A 19,288-nucleotide genomic window follows, 5' to 3' on the forward strand; every position below is an offset into this window, starting at 1 on the left:
TGTCAGATACCAAAGTCAAGAAAATGGCCAAGCTGAAAATCGACAGGAGAATGTAAAGTGAGAACTACAGAGGGACACATAGGGCAAGTTTAAAGAGATCAAAATTCTGCTGTAACCCAGCAGGGCTGTTCAAACTTCCAACCACCTTGAGAGAGGAGAAACTTCTATTACAACTAATTCACATTTAGGTGCAAACTTTCATAGTCTTAGCTCAGTTTGGGTAAAGAGGAGGGTGAGAGATTACTCTCAGGCTGGCAGCCGGCCAATATCAACGTTTGAAGATGTCTTTTGATCACGGCTACGTATAGCAAGTTTTCTTTTTTCACAACATTAATTAGTGCAGCCGGCCCACAAGACTCATCGCTGCCATTAGAAGCCTGTTTAGTTAGAATTCTCCATTAGCGAGAGCACATGTTCACACACAAGCACACACTCTAACACACTGAAACAGATTTGTTAAGTAAATGATAGCAGCTTTATAGCAGTCCTCTGTGAGCAGTAAACAGACGTTTACATCACTATAAAAAATGTGCAGGATGCTAGGATATGTTGAAGACCCTACAACATGCTGCAACAAAGCCTCGACTCTCAACTGACAATCACCTCACACATGCATTTGTTAAAAATACACAACATACAAAATATGTTTATTATGTTTATCCCAGTCCCAAATTTCCTCTTGCAGAGTGCAACAGCAAACTCAAAGCAGAGTGGAAGAAAAACAGATGATAAAACTGCTAAACTCTCCCAAACAATCCTTAATTTTCCCATCCATTATAATAATAAGAACAACAGAGATGTCCACACTTTGTCTAATCCAGTTTATTCTTTCTCAGTAAAAGAAAAGGTTGGAAAGGGGAAGCAAAAAGGTAAAGCAATGGAAACAAAAATACAGAATTTTCCACGTTCATCCATTTTAGAATCACATTACAACCAAAAACTGCATCTCTACACTAAAGTGTAACTAAATCTGAAACGCAAAAAGGGGTTAAATAAGGTTTTCTTTAAGATACAGAATATTCATTCATTTAATGTTCATTACTTCCACAGTCCACCAAGAAAACATTTTGACAGTAATTATTTGCTGATTTTTTTACCTTTCAGCACTCTACTCACCCTGGCTCTCTTCCCTCATCTACAGCAAAACAAGAAAGGAGGAGGAGGAGGGGAGACAGAGAGGGTGAAATGAGGAAATATAGAGCAATCAATAAGGGGGAAGATGAGAAAAGGAAAGTCAAAGGCAGGAGGAGGAGGATGCATGTGACCTCATCATGCTAGCAGGAAATCAAAACATGGGCAGGAAACAGGAACATTAAAGTACTGAAGAAAAATGAAAACCAAAGAATATGAAGTCTTGTTTCAAAGCTAGTGGCAAAAATGAACTTAAACAATGTAGATAATTGAAATGAAGGCATAACAGCCATCACAGTCCCCAACAGGAACCTCTGAGTGATTCTCTGCCAATTTCTGCTTCAGTCCAAACTCAGAGTGTACAGAGAAACCTTTGATTTTGCCTGTTTGTGCTCAAGGTGAACAACAGCTGAGCACATAAAACAACATAAAAGTGTGAGTGGGTGTAATAGTATACTGATGCGAGGATGTGCACAGTGCAGACAGGTCCACTCATAAACCGTAAGCAAACTTTAATGTCCATCATGTCCTGTTAATTTGGTCTTCCTGTGGTTTGTATACATCCAGCACACATAATCCGCTTGTCGTTGAGAAAGACCGTGGGTGCAAAGAGGAAATGTCATCATGTGGAAGGGTTGTGGAGAAAAAAGAGATAAAGTTCGAGACAAAAGAAGGAAGACAGAGAAAATCCTCAACAAATTAAGTCTTGACCAATCACATCCCAAAGTTGCAGACAGATCTGTGTGCATTCCAAGGACAACCAGCTCACTGTTCCCACTATCAGTGTGTAGGTGTGCAGGTGTCTCCATGTGTCCGTGTCCATGTGTGTGTGTGTGTGTGTGTGTGTGTGTGTGTGTGTGTGTGTGTGTGTACAGTATCACCCTAGTTTCATCATCCACAATGGCAGAAACACCTTCGCAACAATCTTAAAACAAAGGAATACAAGGTGTCCTGTAGCGCAAAAGAGAAAGATGGAAGTTGGTGGGAGGAGAGGTGAAGATTGGGCTTTGATATCCTGAGGTGGATGATTAACAGGTGTTTGTGTTTCTGAAGGTTTAGGATTAAATGTGGTGGACGGCCAGGGGGTAAGACACTGACTTAAAGTCCTTGCTTGGCGCAGAGTAGAAAGCAGCTCTGTCTGACTTTGAGGTAAAGAACAGTCTATAAACAGCGCCGAAGCGAAAGTGTACACAAAGGGTAACCATCCCTTCCTCCTCCTAGTCATTCTTTGTTGTTCTTTTTTTTTTTCTTTTTTTTTTTTGAGGTAAAGGGTATAGTCTTAAACTGGCTTCCAGGACAATCTTCATCCTTTTATTCGTTCTTACTCCAATCGGACTTGTGTCAGGAGCTTGCAAAAATGTGAAGAAACTCTGTATTTTCTTTGCTCTTTATTGTTCTTTCATTCCTGGGTATGGATTTTCCAAAAGGCATCTTAGCAGCAGGGATATGATCAAGTCAACAGAAGCTGATAACAACCGGGATATGGGTAACAGTGGGATTTAAAAAGAGGGAGCATAATATAGGAGAAAAAAGAGGTTTGTATCCAAAAAAAAAAAAAAACCCTGCAGAAATCTTGAAAAAGAAAATGAGACTAGAAAAAAAAACAAAAATCAAATCCCTATTAGTGCTAAGACACCTTCTGACCACCGAGATTCAGGAACATTCCTCCCCGATGCGCTGGCATGAGCGGCCCACCTTGCGGTCGAGCTTGACCATCTTTAGGACAGCCTCCTGACGACCACGGCCCAAGTGGTCAAACAGACACTCATGTTGCTCTGGGAGCCGATGGAGCATACAGAAGACATAACCTGGAGGGTGGGTGAAAGTGAGGGAGAGTGATCAATTCGTGTCTCAGTGAATGTGGCTGTAGTTTAATGAAACCTACAGCACCATGCATGAAAAAAAAGAGACAGAATGCAAAAGAATATTGCTTTATATGATGTATATGAATAAAATATTAATATTAATATATATATATATATATATATATATATATATATATATATATATATATATATATATATATATATATATATATATATATGAAGAGTACAATTATACAGGATAATTATCTGAAACATTTTTAAACCAGTAAAATCCATACAAAAGTTAAAAAGAGGAAGATGGTAATAGCTTACATGTCACTATAGGTTGATAAACATCCCCTTAAATATACAAGTCTTTCAAAATGGCCGAGTTCAGATTATATTTGTTGACTTTACATGCCTTTGTAAAACATCGTGTTACCAGAGAAGACATTCGATTGTAGTTGAAAGCTTCCTCTTTTGACTTCATTCAACAAAGGCAGACAACCCTCATCTCTCTCATTGACTCCGTCTCCACTGTAGCGCTCTCAACAAAGGGCCCTGCCACTGTAGGAGGCTCGTTAAGCTCGGAGAAGCTCGTTAGCTCTCATCGTCTTAAATTCATTCATTAATACACATAATAACACGGCTGGCATTCAATGAGCGGTGATTAAAAGCCCAGTTTGACAGCTGGTTGCTATGCAATTAAAACCTATGCGATTACAGTGCACACAAAGGGAGTGGAAGGGAGAAAGTCGTTGAACATTTGAGTCTGTTAAAGGGATGGGCTGCTAGACATTGCCCAGACTTGGAGGATTTCTATTACTCTATTTTAAAATGAAAATACAATGATTTCCCTTAAGGGATTCATTTGTCAAATAATTTTGATGCCTGAAAATAACTTGTGTGCATTACAACAGATTTCCATGCCACAATTTGTCTTAAATTGAACAGCACCCACTGATAATAAGCCAGATATTTAGGAGTCTTTCACAACACTGTTTTCAAAGGTAACAAACCATGATCATTTCCCCACTAGAAACCAAAAATCAACCATTTTCCACCAAGCTCACTGCTGATGTTTTTTAACTTATCTGTGAATTAGGTTGAGTTTTGAAATATCAATAGGCTCAGAGGAAATTCAGTGAGTGGAAAAATGCTGTTGGGTAATACAATGAAATCTATGCGTGCACAGTAAGTTTAAAGTTTTTTAAATTTTTTATAGTGTAAAATCGAAGCTGCGTTCAATATTTATTCTACCTGAAGGTAAAAAATAAGAAAAACCATTTCAGAAGAGTAAGGGCAAGCTGAAAAATGCACATACACATAGTGTACAGATATACTTTAAACATAAGCTGTTATTGCGGTGAGAACATTAATTAATAGGTTGACTATTATGTGGTTTTCACCATCCCTGACACTGCACTACATGCAGCATGCTGGCAAGGGCAAATGGGTTGCAGCCATTATGTGACTGTAATGAACCATGACTGAATGATTATTTACTCAACTTACAGTAAATAGAATATTACAACCTATTATCCATATTTGGAACAAATAATTATACAGGCATACAGGTTATGTAGCAAGCTAATTTTAATAGGTTACTGGTTATGGAAAAGGTACGGTAGGCATTGTCAAATTAGAAATTTTAGGACTATTGCTTGCAAAGTGAAAGACATTAGAAAATGCTGGGCAGGGCTAAGGTCCTGCTTCTGTTGGGTCTCCACATCTGAAGAGAGCTTGTATGATTTCATTAGCTTTTTAAGTTCCGGTGCTTTTAGTCTGTGTCATACTCACACCTCGTAAGATGAATATTATAGTCACTGTGCAACAGCAAAAGTCGACTGAGTGTGACAACATTGGATCAGATACTGCAGTGGAACTATATTTTCTTCCTCATTTACAATCTGAAAAGTGTTCGTGCTTTCAACTCATTATCAGACCTTCTTAGCTTACATTCTGCAGAAGCATTAGCAAAGTAATCTGCAATTACTGCAATAGTCAGAAATCACTGTAATTGCCACCATTTCCCCTTCAGTCTGTAAAAAGCATGTTTTTGTAGTAAGCACTGGACTATTAAGGATAGATGGCCCATGCATTAAGCAGTGCCTGGTGGAAAAAAAGGCAAGTCAATTTCCAATTTAGAAATTAGTGTGTGGGTTTAAGCAGATGGTCTTTAAGCAGTGAAGAGCTGTGACTTTTTAAGTACTTTAATTTGTATGCAAACAAGTTGATTATCAAGCCAAATATTGGTTTAAACTGCATTAGTGTTTGTGGTAATTGGCTTATGTTTTATGTGCAATGTGAAACATTCAGGCTTTCTGTAATGGTTCCCCAAGGCTAACAAAAGCATTCTGGTCATTGACATTTCTGTCAACAACACAAACACATGCGCAGGTAGTGGATGCATTTAACTGTACTGGGTGTAAAATTCACAAAACTACAACTAAGTTAACTAACATTTATTTATGAGGCCAATACTGACCACCGCATAAATAATTTATTACTTCATGTATATGCAAGGAACATAACTGAGGTCATTAATAATGGCTGCCACTACTTAATGTGTATGCTATAGTGTGTGAGTGGGCCTGTGCATGTTATTATCCAATGTCTCTTCACTGATCATACTGTGTGGTTTAATGTATGTTTGTGCATACAGAGTTGTAGCATCGTACCACAGCGACAGGAACCCAGCTCTTGCTGTACCAGCTCCAGTTTGGTTTGGCAGCGATGGCAACGTTTGCGGCTCCGCTGTTTAGAGCCACTGCGAGACGAGGATGATGATGATGCAGACAAAGATGACGATGATGATGAAGACTCCTCACACTCTGGCACCACACCCACTCTTACTCGCTTCTCAGGTGAAACATCGCTTTCTGACTCTGAGGCTGGAGACAAAGCACATGCACCCAAAAATAAAGAGGAAAAAAAACACTATTAGCCACAATTGCTGTGCTGCATAACTGCAACTCCATAAACTTTTTTTACATCTGAATTTTACATTTAACATATTTTGGATTTCTTACAAAAATAAGAAAATGCACATCCTTTATGATCCTGTAATGTTAATGCAGTGAGCAACTAAAAGTTTGGAGCCCTGTCACACCGGCTTTCAGAAAATGAACAAGTTCTCCGTTGTCAAAAGATACAAAGCATTTGAAGGTTAACCAATCTACTAGAAATGGTTTTAAATAATTAGTCTACCAATATACTTGGAGCCAAAACCTCCTCCACTGTTTTATTACTCCCCTACCCACATAATAATTCAAAAAGTATTCATCTCCTGTGTGTCCTAGACCGCAGCCTTGACTGGAATTTCAAAAGAAAACTTCAGACCTGCCGTAATAGGCTCCATAACAACTTTTATTTAATATATAAAGACATCATCAATCTCTGATTTAGTGAGGTCTGTAACTGCAGCAGAACAGATGATGGCACATCCGGACAAAAACGTCTCTTTGTCTTAAATAAAAAGTAGCTTTGGAGATTAATGGGTCTCCTGCATTAGATTACATTCAACGCAGCACCTGAGACAGCAAGAGCATGTAGTGAGTTTCCAATGGTCGGCTGGAATTTCAACTCAGCTTTTCTCATCAATCCTGCAGACTTTTTCCCTGGCCAGGCCAAATGCAGATCAGCGTTCAATAAATCTCTGAGAACTAGGCCAAGCTGAGCAGCCAGGGCTCCCTGGCCTGCCCCATCGATCCCTATGTGTGTGTGAGTATGTGTGTTTGTACATGTGCCAGTGCATGTTGTGAAAAAAAAAAATTGTTTCCTCCTTGCCTGCCTTTTGTTATCCAGATAAATCTTTGCAGCCAATTTACACAGGCTGGAACAAATTTAACTGGGAGTCAACAGCCGGCAAGTTTGTTTTTTGTTCTAAAAAAAGAAACAGATGTTTACAGCCTAAGCATTTACACTGCAAATTGATAAAATATAGCTTTGATTTAAGAGTGTAGTAGGTTGCACAAAAGACTGAAGAAGCCAAAATGTATCCAGGCTTTAAAATGAAATACTTAAAACGTTAAAAAGTGAAACATCAGCTCAGCAAAAGGTTAAATGATGCTGTGTGTGCATGTGTGTTACTGTACAGTGCACAGCTCACATGATCCCACTACATCAGACAAGGGATCAACATGTTCATACACCGTTGCCAAGCCTTGCCTACTCTGCAGTTGTCTTAAGTCATGTGCACGTGTTCACGTGTGTGAGTACAGCAGGTTGTGTCACCTAAGGGTGAAAGCACCATAAAGGGAAATCTAGACTAGAATAGAGTCTGTAGTGTTTTTCACTCATCCACCTCATTTAGCTTAATCCGATCGATAATCTGCTGATGATAATGCTATGGCCTGCATATTTCAGCTCTGTCTGATTTACATCACTGTAACCTGTTTCCTGAGTCTATTTCTTAAACTGATGGAATCAAACATAACATCTTCTTGTTGTGATGTGACAGTGCACACCACTGACTGATAATGCCCCTTTCTGTGTGACCTTTACAATTTTAAATCTTCATCATATGTCCAGGTTATTGTTCTGTGTAACTACTGCACATGTCTATATACTCATAGCCAGCATTCACTCTACTAGCTGCTTTATTGGCTTTACATTTCACCTTCTTACAGTCATGCTCTATTACATCCTCGACATCCTTCACTATGCTGTTTCCCCAGGAAAAACAATTAACCTGGCCATTTTTAATCAATTCAATGCTGCTGATATTACTGGGTTGCACACTGAGCAAAATACAATAATGGACATTTTAGTGATAGGACTGAGGCATACCTGACTCAAAGGAGCGTTTTGTGGGAGTGGAGAGTGAACCGAAGACTGTGTCTGTGCTGGATACTTCTGAAAGGGAGATATAGTGAGCAATAAGGAGGGAAAGAGAAAATGTGAAAGGAATATGGCAAGAAAAAGTGGATATAAGTTTCCTCCTTTTATAACTTTACTGTAATTTCTATGATACAAGTGTAAAACAAAATTAAATGTCTCTTGGCACACCTCCCCGCAGTAATATCCAGATGTTGTAAACAAGCAAGGTGGAAAGTGGGACAGAAGACATTTCTTAAAATCAGTGCAGTTTTACAGTATTTATATCTAGAAAATGAAAATAAGGTTGTATGTAGGCTGTAGATTAGTTGTTTGGAACATCCCCAGCAGGCACCCACACATGCATAATCATGCATATCTGCATAATATAAAGATGTGGATCCTAAATACAGAAGTCAAACAACTGTGTAAAAAAACTGAAAACTCTGATTGTCAGATTAGGTCTGGTGTGAACACATGTTCTTCTGAAAGGCATATAGTTTACAAGCGCAACAGGACAGAAGCTGTTGGAGAGTTCACCGCCAGTTGCTTGGATACTCTGGTACCATTTTGGTAGCAGGATGAAAAAACCATGACTGGTGTGTGTGGAATCCTTTATTAGACTGTGAGCTTTTTTCCCCACACAGTGACCATGATAGATGTCTGTGACAGGGGGTCTGCAACATGCATGTGCAGACTGAAGCCAGCTGAGAGACGGCTGACTGTGAGTGGGAAAAAAAGATTCCAGGTATAGAAAATATACGTTGTATGGTCCATCTGATCCTGATACAGTTTTAAAAGTTAGGGAAGTGTTTAATACTAGAAAAATTAAGTCACATTTACACGTTTTACTTTTTTGATATGCAGCAGCTCTGTTAATTATAACTCGTATATCATGCCTTGATTTTTTCCTAGAATGGTGATATTAAATGTTTCCTTAGAAAATAAGGTGGTATAAATTACTTTCTGTTTGTAATATTAGTCCATGGTAATCTTTAGTCACAGATAAAGACTAATTAGACCAAAATGAGATAATAAATAGAATAAATGAAAATAAATAAAATAAAATGTTTCTATCAATTTATAAATGAAAAAGAAGCCAGTTCCATGAAAGCTCTGTATCTAAAAATGTGCATTAATCAGGTGCTTGTATTTATTGCTAAAAAAGCTGCTGCTGTAACAGAAAACCAAGTTAGGGTGGGCAATTTTTTTCACAAGCTCCACACATCCATCTGGTAGCCACTTTACTGTCCTGTCCTGCATTGGTCTCCGCAAATAACCTTGTCACTGTATAGTGATGACGGATGCCCTGGCAATTGTAGGTGTCCTCTTAAAACCTTCACTTCTGAATAGATACCCTTTCCTATCATTCTCTCTATCTGTGCCATGAGGACAAATATAGCCAGGGCAGGGGCACTGCAGCTGCTGCTGCCTTAGTTGGCAGAATCTAGTAGCAGTCTTCTACAGAAAGACACCCAGGCCTAAAGGCTACATTACTCTGGTTCTGACCATTTTACAAAGTCTTCAAGTTCTAAACTTCATGCAGTTCTGGCATTTTACAGTGGGAGTGCCCCAATATCCACATTCAAAGAAAAAGGGAGCAAAAATGTATCTGTCAATAAACCATGGCTAAAGGTAAATCACTCATCTGAACTAATAAAGAGGCACTGGCCCCACACATCTGAGCTGAAAGGAAAACCTGATAAGATTAACATCTCACTGATAAAGTGCTGTCTTACCGCCCTGAGCAGGTAAAGATGTCACTCCCATCTCTCCTGGTGAAGGGTCCTCTGAGGCATTAGGCACTGACATCAATGACTGACTAATGCTGCTGCTTGTGTCATTACAGAAGATGTCTGCTTGGTTGCTGCTGGAGCTTGAGGAGGCTTTTGGGGCACAATCATTGTCTGGCTGTTTCTTCTGAATGTCTATGAAAAAAGGCAAACGGTGAGACATTTGGGTGTGCATATTTGAATGCATCTATCTACTGGAGTATGGAATGGTAGTTCAGTTGTAGCAGTAGGCCAAACAAGTGTGGCATAAAGGGAAGTCATTTCGCATCTTCGGGTGATGCTCAATTTCACACACAGAAAATGTGGTGCACTGACACAATATTGTTCGAATCTTATGTAATGTAAATGGACATAGTTTTCTACTCTTACCTCTGGCACTGATTTTGTCAGAGGATGAACTAAAGCCTGAGTGAGAGGGGACAAAATATTCTGATGAGACTTGAGCAAAAGTCCCACACTTTTGGAAGGAAAAATCAGCAGCAAAAATGGTTGTCAAGCTAACTCCAACAAAACCTGGATAAAGGCAAGATCTACAACTTATTGCTGAGAAAATTGATAAAATGCAGTTTGAAATGGCCTTTCCTTAAAACTAGAAAACTAGAAATCTGTACAAAAAACAGAGTTAAGGGTGAGTTATCATATCACTGCACTTTACCCTTGAGTTTCTTTCTCAGACTTCTTTCTAAACTTTGTATCACTTCAAGGCCTCTGCACAACAGCTACAGCATTTGAGACAGTTTTTAAACCCCCACCCCCAGACTCGCGCTGGCCAATGTTAGACACAAGATGAGTCAAGCAAACAAAGACACAGCAGGAACAAGAACTTACCTGCAAAACATTTTGAGCAAAGATTCATAGTTTTGCTTGACCTGATGAAAAGAGCAGACAGGGAAAGCAAATGTGTTAATCAAATAAGCAAGTCATACACTTCCAGAGTTCCAAAAAAGACAGAAGGGAATGCAAAATAAATGCAAGTGCCTTCTGCTGGGGGATATCCACACAGCAAGAGTAACATGTTTCCATGACCCCAAGATGCAGGCTGAGACTTTATTTCTCACTGGGGATCCTGGGAAGAAGACGATCAGGAGTGTGATCCAGACTACAGTGTTAAATAATTCACTGAATTCAAAGCTGTTATGCTATGAAGCTGTCAAGGTCTTTATAGCAGACTGGCTCTGAGGCCACATCAACTGAAATGAAACTTTGTTTGGTTTTCTAAACATTTTATAACTGTTGCAGGAATATTAAATATAGAAAAAAAAATTCCAGTACAAATTTAGACAGTAAACATTACAACTTGCTATTTCAGCGCTATGTCAGTGTTTGTGTGTTTGTTTGGAGTCTAAAATTTATACTGTTAGAAGAATATGTTTTGGACTCTTTCTGCCCTCTTGTGGTCAAAAACTTTTTTATGCAGCTTTAAAATGAGCTGAATGAAATTTATCTGTTGTTTGTTATATATTTACTTTAATTCTATTGATTTAAAATATTGTATTAATTATTTTTGTCATCTTTTTACATAGATCTGTCAGGAACTGTATTTTTTACCTTGCCTTACCTGAAATGAAAATGAATGTATTTATAGGTAACTGTCAAGGTCAATCATCAGCTGTCTTTAACAAACAATTATTGATTCTGTACAATGAAGTAGCAGTGGCAGTGAAAATCTCCATCAGTATGGAGGAAGACATCGGCTCAATTTTGCAAACACACAGTTGATTTCCATCACAAATGTAAAGGCCCCCTAGCTTGTGTGTAGGCAATGTACACAGCTGACATGACAACCACTCAACTGGTCTGATGAAGACGTGCAAGAGTCGCGAAAGGAGAATCACAAACCTCATTAACTTGCTCTCTCTTCACCAAATACAAAAGCTTCTATTAATTGAGTAATTTCCTGCATTTCAAAAAATTAAATTCTTGCTGTTTCCCAAACATGCTTTCCCCGTCCTAATCACAGATAAAGGTCTTAGATATAAAATAGCTGTTGTTATGGGATTGGTCACTAAAGCCTCACTGATTTCAGTGGCACAGCTTTTTCACAACAGATGGCTCTGGCTTTCCTCTGAGAGGGCTCCTCTCATTTCCTCTCCAGCCCTCGCCCTTACTGTCTGCGCATTGAGCGTGACGGTCACTGCTATCAGTCACATTCTATTTATTTTGGGTGCTTCGTTGCACACCTTTGTCCTCATTTCTAAATGTAGGGTCAGCTGCAGTCAACCTGAGGGCTGTCTGTCAGTCTGCTGGTGTGTGGTCCTGGGTATAAAAGAGAAAGCAGGAAGCAAGAAGTAAAGATAGAGGAGAAATCTCCTCATGAGACACAGGCAGGGAGGAAGCCAATACTGGATAAACAACAAGTCATATCCTGTCGTCAACCTTACAAATCAGAGGTAATCAAATCACAGAGTAATTAAGGGACTAAGTTTGAGAAAAAACATGCAGGACAGAAAACGACTGCATGCTTGGTAAGTTGAGTGAAGTTTGAACAGAGTGCTCACAATCAGTCTATTTCATAGTTGACCCACTGCTGTGACTAATGAGAATACCTGATTGGAACAGGCAGGAAGATGGGCTCCGTCATCTGGGTAATTCAGTTTGAGTGACACAAAGGAGCAAGGGCTTGGGTGGGTGATAAATGTTTGAGGGAAGTGAGTTCTATGAAACACTACTGATGTGAACAGTAAAATGAAAAAACAACTTCACAAATACAGATACAAGTCTGTTAATAGTACAACAAGACTTTATCAGATGGTGGTTTATCTATCAGGGATGAAAAAAGTGATGGAGGGGCTCAACTGAGTTTTAGGTTACAAGGGAGGAGAGATTATACTCTTCAATTCCACATTCACAGTACAAGCATTTCAAGCAGCCTGTGTTCCTAATGGGCTCTTCAATAGCAACTGTAAGGGCAGCACCACCTTGCTCATCCGCTAAAAATTAAAAATAGCCACTTCCTTCTTGGAAACCAATGCAGCCCATTTTTAACTGAACAAATGTTAACAAATATTGTGAAAACTAAACTATCAAAATATCCTCTTTTGGCCACCCAACAGTCCAAAACCCATAGATGATAAGAAAAACAGAAAATGTTCACAACTGAGAAGGTGGAACCAGTAAACATTTCTGCTTAAACTTAAACAATTAAATCAATTATAAATATAGTTTTTGATACATTTTCTGTAAATTTTGAAAGATTATTTTTCCAACATGCTCAGAAAAATTCTTGAAAAGAACATTGACTTGAACAGTTTTATATAAACTAGCTTATTCACACTATAAAAAAAGCAAAGGAAATATAGCAGTAACATTACAACTAATACAGCTGCACACTTGCCAGGAATACAGACAAACTTAGGTGGATCGGGGGGTCTCTCACAAAGTGAGATAAGAAGCGAATGACATTTGGATTTGATTTTCGGTATATCCTTGTGCTATTTTATTACAGTCCATTGAAGTGCGGAACCAGACAATGAACCCTCCATTGTGTTTTGCAGAGTGAAAAGGGTTAAGGTCACGACAGTGGCATGAAAAGTGTGCACTTACAGTATTCTCTAAGGTCTTGAATTGCAAAAATCTTAAGCCAAAAGCACTTTATTACTTCTGCAACACTACCTCTGCCAGACATGCAATTGATATTTTTATTGATCTAATACATTTTTATTATGAATAGCAATCCAGGGCTAATTAATAAATACATTGATTAAGCAATTACTTAACTAATCCAGCAATTCTTTTTAGCCTTGGCAACAGCAATCTTCATTACTTTTCAGTGCTATACATCTTTTGTGCTAATATGAAATCATTACAGTTGGTTGGTAGTCGTCTGGATTTTAGGAATCACTTACTTCCTCACGTATCCCGCACAGTTTACTTCAAACAGGAAACCTACTCCTCAAGCTAAAGCACATTTTGGCCATGTATTTCCTCTGTGCACAGGTCCAAACAACATAGGGAAGGTCCGCTTTAATTAACTGACAATGATATACCATGAGATAATGTGTCAGCTGGCACTGTTTCTACTGCAATAACAATTCCTTAAATGTTTCTAATTGTATTACACTTCTGCCAGCAATGATTTACTATATGTCACTGAACAAAACTACTTTCTTGCAAATTGGATTAATATTACCTTCATGTCAGGTTTTTAAAATCACAGGATTAGCCATAGTCAGTCCCTCCTATCTGGTTATTTTATATGTAATGTCTTTTTTTAACTGAATTTCCAGAAAACTTTGTATATCACGTTGTGTGCCACCTGCACCACAGCAGAAAAGTCTCCTTCCCTATCTGACAATTTAAATGAAACTGAAGATTATGTCACATTTGAACGTTAAAGTAAATGTAAAGTTGAAGGAGTACTCAACTGAACATCTATTTCGGTATCAACAAAGCGGCTAACTGCAGTAGCAACAAACAGAGCTGAGTATTAAGCTATGTGTTTTGATTTGTTTGGGGTTTTTTTTAGCAAACAACAAGAGTGTCTGGATGTTTGGATGTGGAGATACAGAACTATATTCAACTTGATATGTGAGCCAGGTTAAGCTGCGCTTGCCAGCCTTGACAAGGAGTTGCACAGACACATGCACACAACTAACTGAGGCCAATACAAACAATCCACACCTGCAGGGAGAAGGAATGTAACATTCAAACTAGCCTGATAACATGAAACAACAGCAGCCTGTAAATAAGTCGTTTTAGATCTGTTAATTAAGCTGCTGTAAAAAACTGAAATATTACAAAGTACAAGAAAAACACATTTATGATGACTAAACATAGCTGCTGTAGCTCATGTTTCTCCATCTGCAATTTAACACTGTCTTCTCCTGCACCAAATCAGGCAACCTAAACAAGGCTGAGAGACACCTCTCTGGTCCCATAATGAGAATAAGTGAAAAAAAAATCAGTAAATAAACCTTTACTTTACAGTTATTTCTTTACCTTCCCTAACCCTAACCCTACACAGTCAAGCCTGCTGCTCTCAGGAGATTATAAGCGAAGGAAGTACATGCGTTAATTTGACATGTTTTTCTAAATGCCACATGCAATTATGGTTCATGAACTACAGAGCAGTAGTCATAAGCATTCATGGTGCACCTAAATCTGCCTATTGTTATCATCTCGTTGAAACATCTGCAGCATTACACAACTTACAGGTTATTTCTACAAACTGCCCTTTTTCTTCAATTCTAATAACACAATGTTAAGTCCACCCGTCCTATGGGTGATCCAAGGACCCTCACACTTTACCAGCGAAGCCTGCAAGCACAAGAACATAGCTCAAGGGCTGGATTTCCACAGTAAATCCATCACAACCAGGCAACAGGGCAAGTCTCATTTCCAAGACTCCTTGAAATGCAGCTGAGAAATTCAGCTTTCTTTTGTCCAGATTTGGGGTGTACCATCAGAGCATCCATTACTCAGGGTAGCTTCAATATCCCACAGTCTATTGTGTTCTGATCAGTTGTGTAATGGCACATGCAGGCAACCAGTATCAACTAATAAAATCAGGAAATATCACATGACTGAATGTAATTCTAATACAAAATTCAGCACAAATAATATGTCAACATGGAGACATACAGGTTTACGGCACAGTGACAACAGTGGTGAGAAAAAATTAAATAATCGGTGTCCATGTCCAGCTGTTACATTCCATATAAAATGGGCCAGGGAATTGTGGACTTGCTCAAAAGAGTTGCAAAATTGGGGCAAAACCTCACAGTGTTCTACTAGCTTGTTATAAATGTGAAGGACATCAACTGCAGAAAATAAACTAACTTAGTGAGCAAATATGAAACTTTTAGTGCTTCATTTTGGTATTGTAACAAGACACTGAGATGCCATGATTTTGATAAACACTGCAATGTTTTTTTGGAAACCTGGTGAACTCTAGCCTGACATTGGGCACTGAGATCTAGTGACTGACATTACAATACTTTTTGTTTTACATATTTTTGTGCTTATCTTAACAGTGTGAACTGTGAACTGTCACCTCCAAACACCACTTCCTAAAATATGCAAAAAGTGAATGAGGTTCTTTAGTGTACTAGGGTGACTCTTATTGCTTGGGTTATATGACTAATAATATGTGATAAAAAATAATGGTGGCATACTGCTTTCACTCCTGACCTGTTCAAGAACACTAAAGCTATGGGCTGCAATAAATGTATTTCACTGAAGTCCAACAAATCAGCCACATTGTGTGTTCACAAAAATAGTACAGCAAGCCCTATCTAAAGGGGGACCTTTGTACAAAACTTGCTTCATGAAAACTTTTAAGTTAGCTCGCGCAACAGTAAAAAACAAATGCAAAATGATATTAACTTGTAGATACAAGCTGATCACAATTTAAAGCATCCTAATTTCTAATTGATTTTTTATACAGTATGTTTATGTGTAAATAATGATTACTGTTACAAATGTGCTTTATGGGCCTGTATGAATTTAATTAACCTCTGTCATTTAAAACAAACACATAGCAGTTGCGTGAACTCCATGTCAATAAATGCCTTAGGATTATGTGACTTTGCTGAGTTGGACAGAGTTAATTTGTGTACACATGGCAAGATAAAATGTACATATGAGGATGAATACTTAGAAAACCTTCAACAAACATACTGTGCCAAGGTGTCAGTTTGTAAGCACATACTCTGCCTTATAGCCTACATGAACTGGCAGAACAATCAGTGCTTAGTTCCAGTTTATGGTTTAACAAGTCATTGTGGTATCTCGAACCAACTGCTTCAATTGTGAGCTCAGTTCTTTAATTAGCCGGTTTTCTAAGCGCTGTCACACCTGTCACATTACCTGGAGGGCTTATCCCACACCCCTACCCTGCTCCTTCCCTCCGCAGGGAGAAGGTTACCTAGGCCAGTTGGTGTTAGCTAGCAGCTAATGCTACAAAACAATGGGGAGGGGGGGGTAATAAGAAAAGCAGCTCATCCCTGTTTGAGCTGCTAACGCTAGTGGCTAGCGACAGCGCTAGCTGTCGATAGAGAACCAAAACATTTGAAAGACATTTAAGAGGTATTTCGCCTTACCCCCAGAAGCCACAGGGGCACCGCGGGGGTATAACGTTCACGTTGGTCGGTGGCTTGCTGCCCTCGCTGCCCGTGTCCCCCATGTCGGTCTTCTGTGAGAGGCTCTCCGCGTAGCAGGTGAATCCGGGGATGGAGTCAGGGCCTCGTATATGCGTTGAAATCCCCTGGCTTTGACAAGTGCAGAGTTACTACCTCGGCCGGGTTATCCTTCAGACTTTCCCGAGACGAGGAGGGATTTTGCCGACACGGGCGGCCACTGACTCCGTGAAGTTAAAACAGTTTAAATCGACGTTAAGGTTTTGAAACCGTCAGAACCAGCAACGGACAGAGCCACCGGGGAATCCTGGGCCGATCAGCTGGAGTGAGGGACAAACCACTGCCAGAGAGGGGGGGGGCTGGGCAGCCGAAAGTTAAACTTTCATGTTTGTGCTGAATAGAAAGTGCAAAAATATATATATATATGTCATAATTTTACGAATTGTACATGCTAAAATGCTGCTGGAGCCCAGTAAGTAATACGATTTAAAGGTTTGATTTTGTGCGGTACAGGAGTTAACATGGTATGATCCATACAAAACTATCTCCCTGCAGCCACAGCTCACAACAACAACGGTGCTGCACTGTATAGTTAGCAGGGGTATTTTAAGTAGGAGGGCACACACTTTACTCTACATTTCCATAGAAATATGTCTTCACTGAACTAGACCAACATTTTAGTTTTAATGATAAGCCACCCTTGTGTTCTGTGGATCATTGAAAAGTGTGGGGGGTTTTTGATTCCTAAAAGCAGAATTCAGGGTTTAAACACTTTTATAAGTGAGAGGTTTCAGTTTTTGATTTTTAATAAATTTGCTAAACTTTCTGAAAACGTATTCGCTTTGTAATTATAGGTTAATGGGTGTAGATTGATGAGCAAACATGGTAATTTTATCCATTTTAAATTACATTTAACATTAAATATAGTTAAATATAAAAAAGTTCAAAAAGTGAAGGAGTCTCAATAGTTTCTGATGTCAGCATATATGGAATAGTATATATGGCCAGTATACCTGTACTGTAATCAATAAGTCAAACTGTCTGCAGTGTGAGAAAGATCCAAGATTCTCAAGTAGTATTTGACAGAACTGCATATATACCTTCATGAAAGGTTACTTTTGCAAGTAATTTAATAAATGCTTTTTTCATCTTACATTGATTGGTATCATGATCTGAACATTAAAAGACTGCTGAAGCACTTTGTGTCCTGTTTGGCTTCGAGGTTGACTGTCAGTCAGTTGTTCAGGATGTCCACCAGCCTGTTTCTCCAACACATTATTAGCATACCCTCTGCAATAAGATAACCTGACAACCACTGGATGACTTTGAAATGTGACTATCGATCCACTGATCTGAAGACCCCAAAAGGATGCATCGCAGTAAGTACAGGTGACACACTGAAATGTCATCTAGTACCACCATTAACAGATCAAAATTACCACTTGTCCAACATAGTTCATGACAGGATACAGCTAAAGGTAATGATCAAATTCTTGTCAGCTTCAGCTGCACTTTGAGACGAATACTAACAGCTTGTTATGGTCAGTATCAACAAGCTACATCAGATTGGCCTTTTTCATTTTTGCTCACTAGGCAGAGGTGTAACGAATAGGCTACAGCTCATTTTGGCTGCATTTAATTCAGGTGCATATGCACATGCTGGCCCACTGATATGACTCAAACATTACTGGCTCAAACATTGCTTCTTACATGCATGTTCGTCTAACCCTGAACCCACCAAAAAGGTGTGCGCTGGAGGAGGAAACAGGGACTTGTCTTGTGTATCTCTGTGGATGGCTTCTAAATTGCATTCATTTACAAACATTATATCATTTACAGTATATAATGTTGCTGACTTTGAATTATAGCGGTAGCAGTATAACTATTAACAAAACAAGTTGGCCAAAATGAGAGAGTCAACAGGTTTTGGATATTCAAAAAGCTAAACCAAGACCAGGTAAGTGAGATGATTAACTTGTGAGAGAGTAACTTGTGAGATTAATGTTAAGCAAACATTTACTTCACAAAACATGTCTGCAATTTGTTTAGAAACCCAAGATTTTGTATTTTGCTAACATCACAAATGATTGTTGTAACATATTCCTATTGCATATTAAATTAAATACATGATTTGAGCTTTACACGGTTACTATGTCTAATAAGAAAATCTTGGAATATAGAATTTAATTAGGCTATGTCAGAAGTTTAACCTATATTTGTTAGTTGTAATGTGTACATATGTTATTTTTTCATTTTTATGATGTATTATGTCTAATTTTTAACACTAGATTACACAGTATCCAAGGTAACAATGCAGCTATAAAGTCCATTACCAGGGGAGCCGGTCAGTCAGACTGCGCTTGTATTGCCCAGGTGAGTCTGTGACTGCTCATGAAAATATTAATGTTCAGCCCATCGGGGAGACAAAGTAAGTATGTTGACTAGAATGATTATCTATGTGTATGAACCCACCTGTATAGTGTCTTTATATAATGTACTATACAGTGTTATGGAAATCTTTGATCCTGGGAAGAATCAGACTATTGGCCATAAAACGTATTAGTTAAATTAAAAAATATATTTAAGTTCATCTCTGTGTCTCTTTGTTGTATTAAACATGTCAACCATCAGCAGTTAGTCCACCACCATCATCGAGACAACGTCA

At 38.7% G+C, this 19,288-nt stretch overlaps 1 protein-coding gene across 4 annotated transcripts; it reads right to left on the minus strand.

The window, feature by feature from the left end:
• Positions 1-806: 806 nt before the first annotated feature.
• LOC139627769 (AN1-type zinc finger protein 3-like) lies at positions 807-16,962 on the minus strand. Of its 4 annotated transcripts, none has more exons than XM_071488861.1 (7): positions 16,588-16,962; positions 10,376-10,416; positions 9,917-9,952; positions 9,494-9,682; positions 7,728-7,790; positions 5,618-5,830; positions 807-2,939 (listed from the first exon to the last, which is right to left on the minus strand). In XM_071488861.1, exons 1-7 carry the CDS (start codon positions 16,668-16,670, stop codon positions 2,785-2,787), a joined length of 780 nt encoding a protein of 259 aa, XP_071344962.1. In that variant the 5' UTR covers positions 16,671-16,962; the 3' UTR covers positions 807-2,784. The 4 variants fall into 4 exon arrangements, with proteins under 4 accessions (XP_071344962.1, XP_071344961.1, XP_071344964.1 ...); XM_071488860.1 differs by having other exon boundaries at positions 7,728-7,793; positions 16,588-16,961; XM_071488863.1 differs by lacking the exon at positions 9,917-9,952 and having other exon boundaries at positions 16,588-16,961.
• Positions 16,963-19,288: the final 2,326 nt, after the last annotated feature.

Source organism: Trachinotus anak, unplaced genomic scaffold (genome assembly GCF_046630095.1).
Source record: "Trachinotus anak isolate AG129_WGS33_773 ecotype Australia unplaced genomic scaffold, CSIRO_AGI_Tana_v1 ptg000011l, whole genome shotgun sequence".
Taxonomy (NCBI): Eukaryota; Metazoa; Chordata; class Actinopteri; order Carangiformes; family Carangidae; genus Trachinotus; species Trachinotus anak.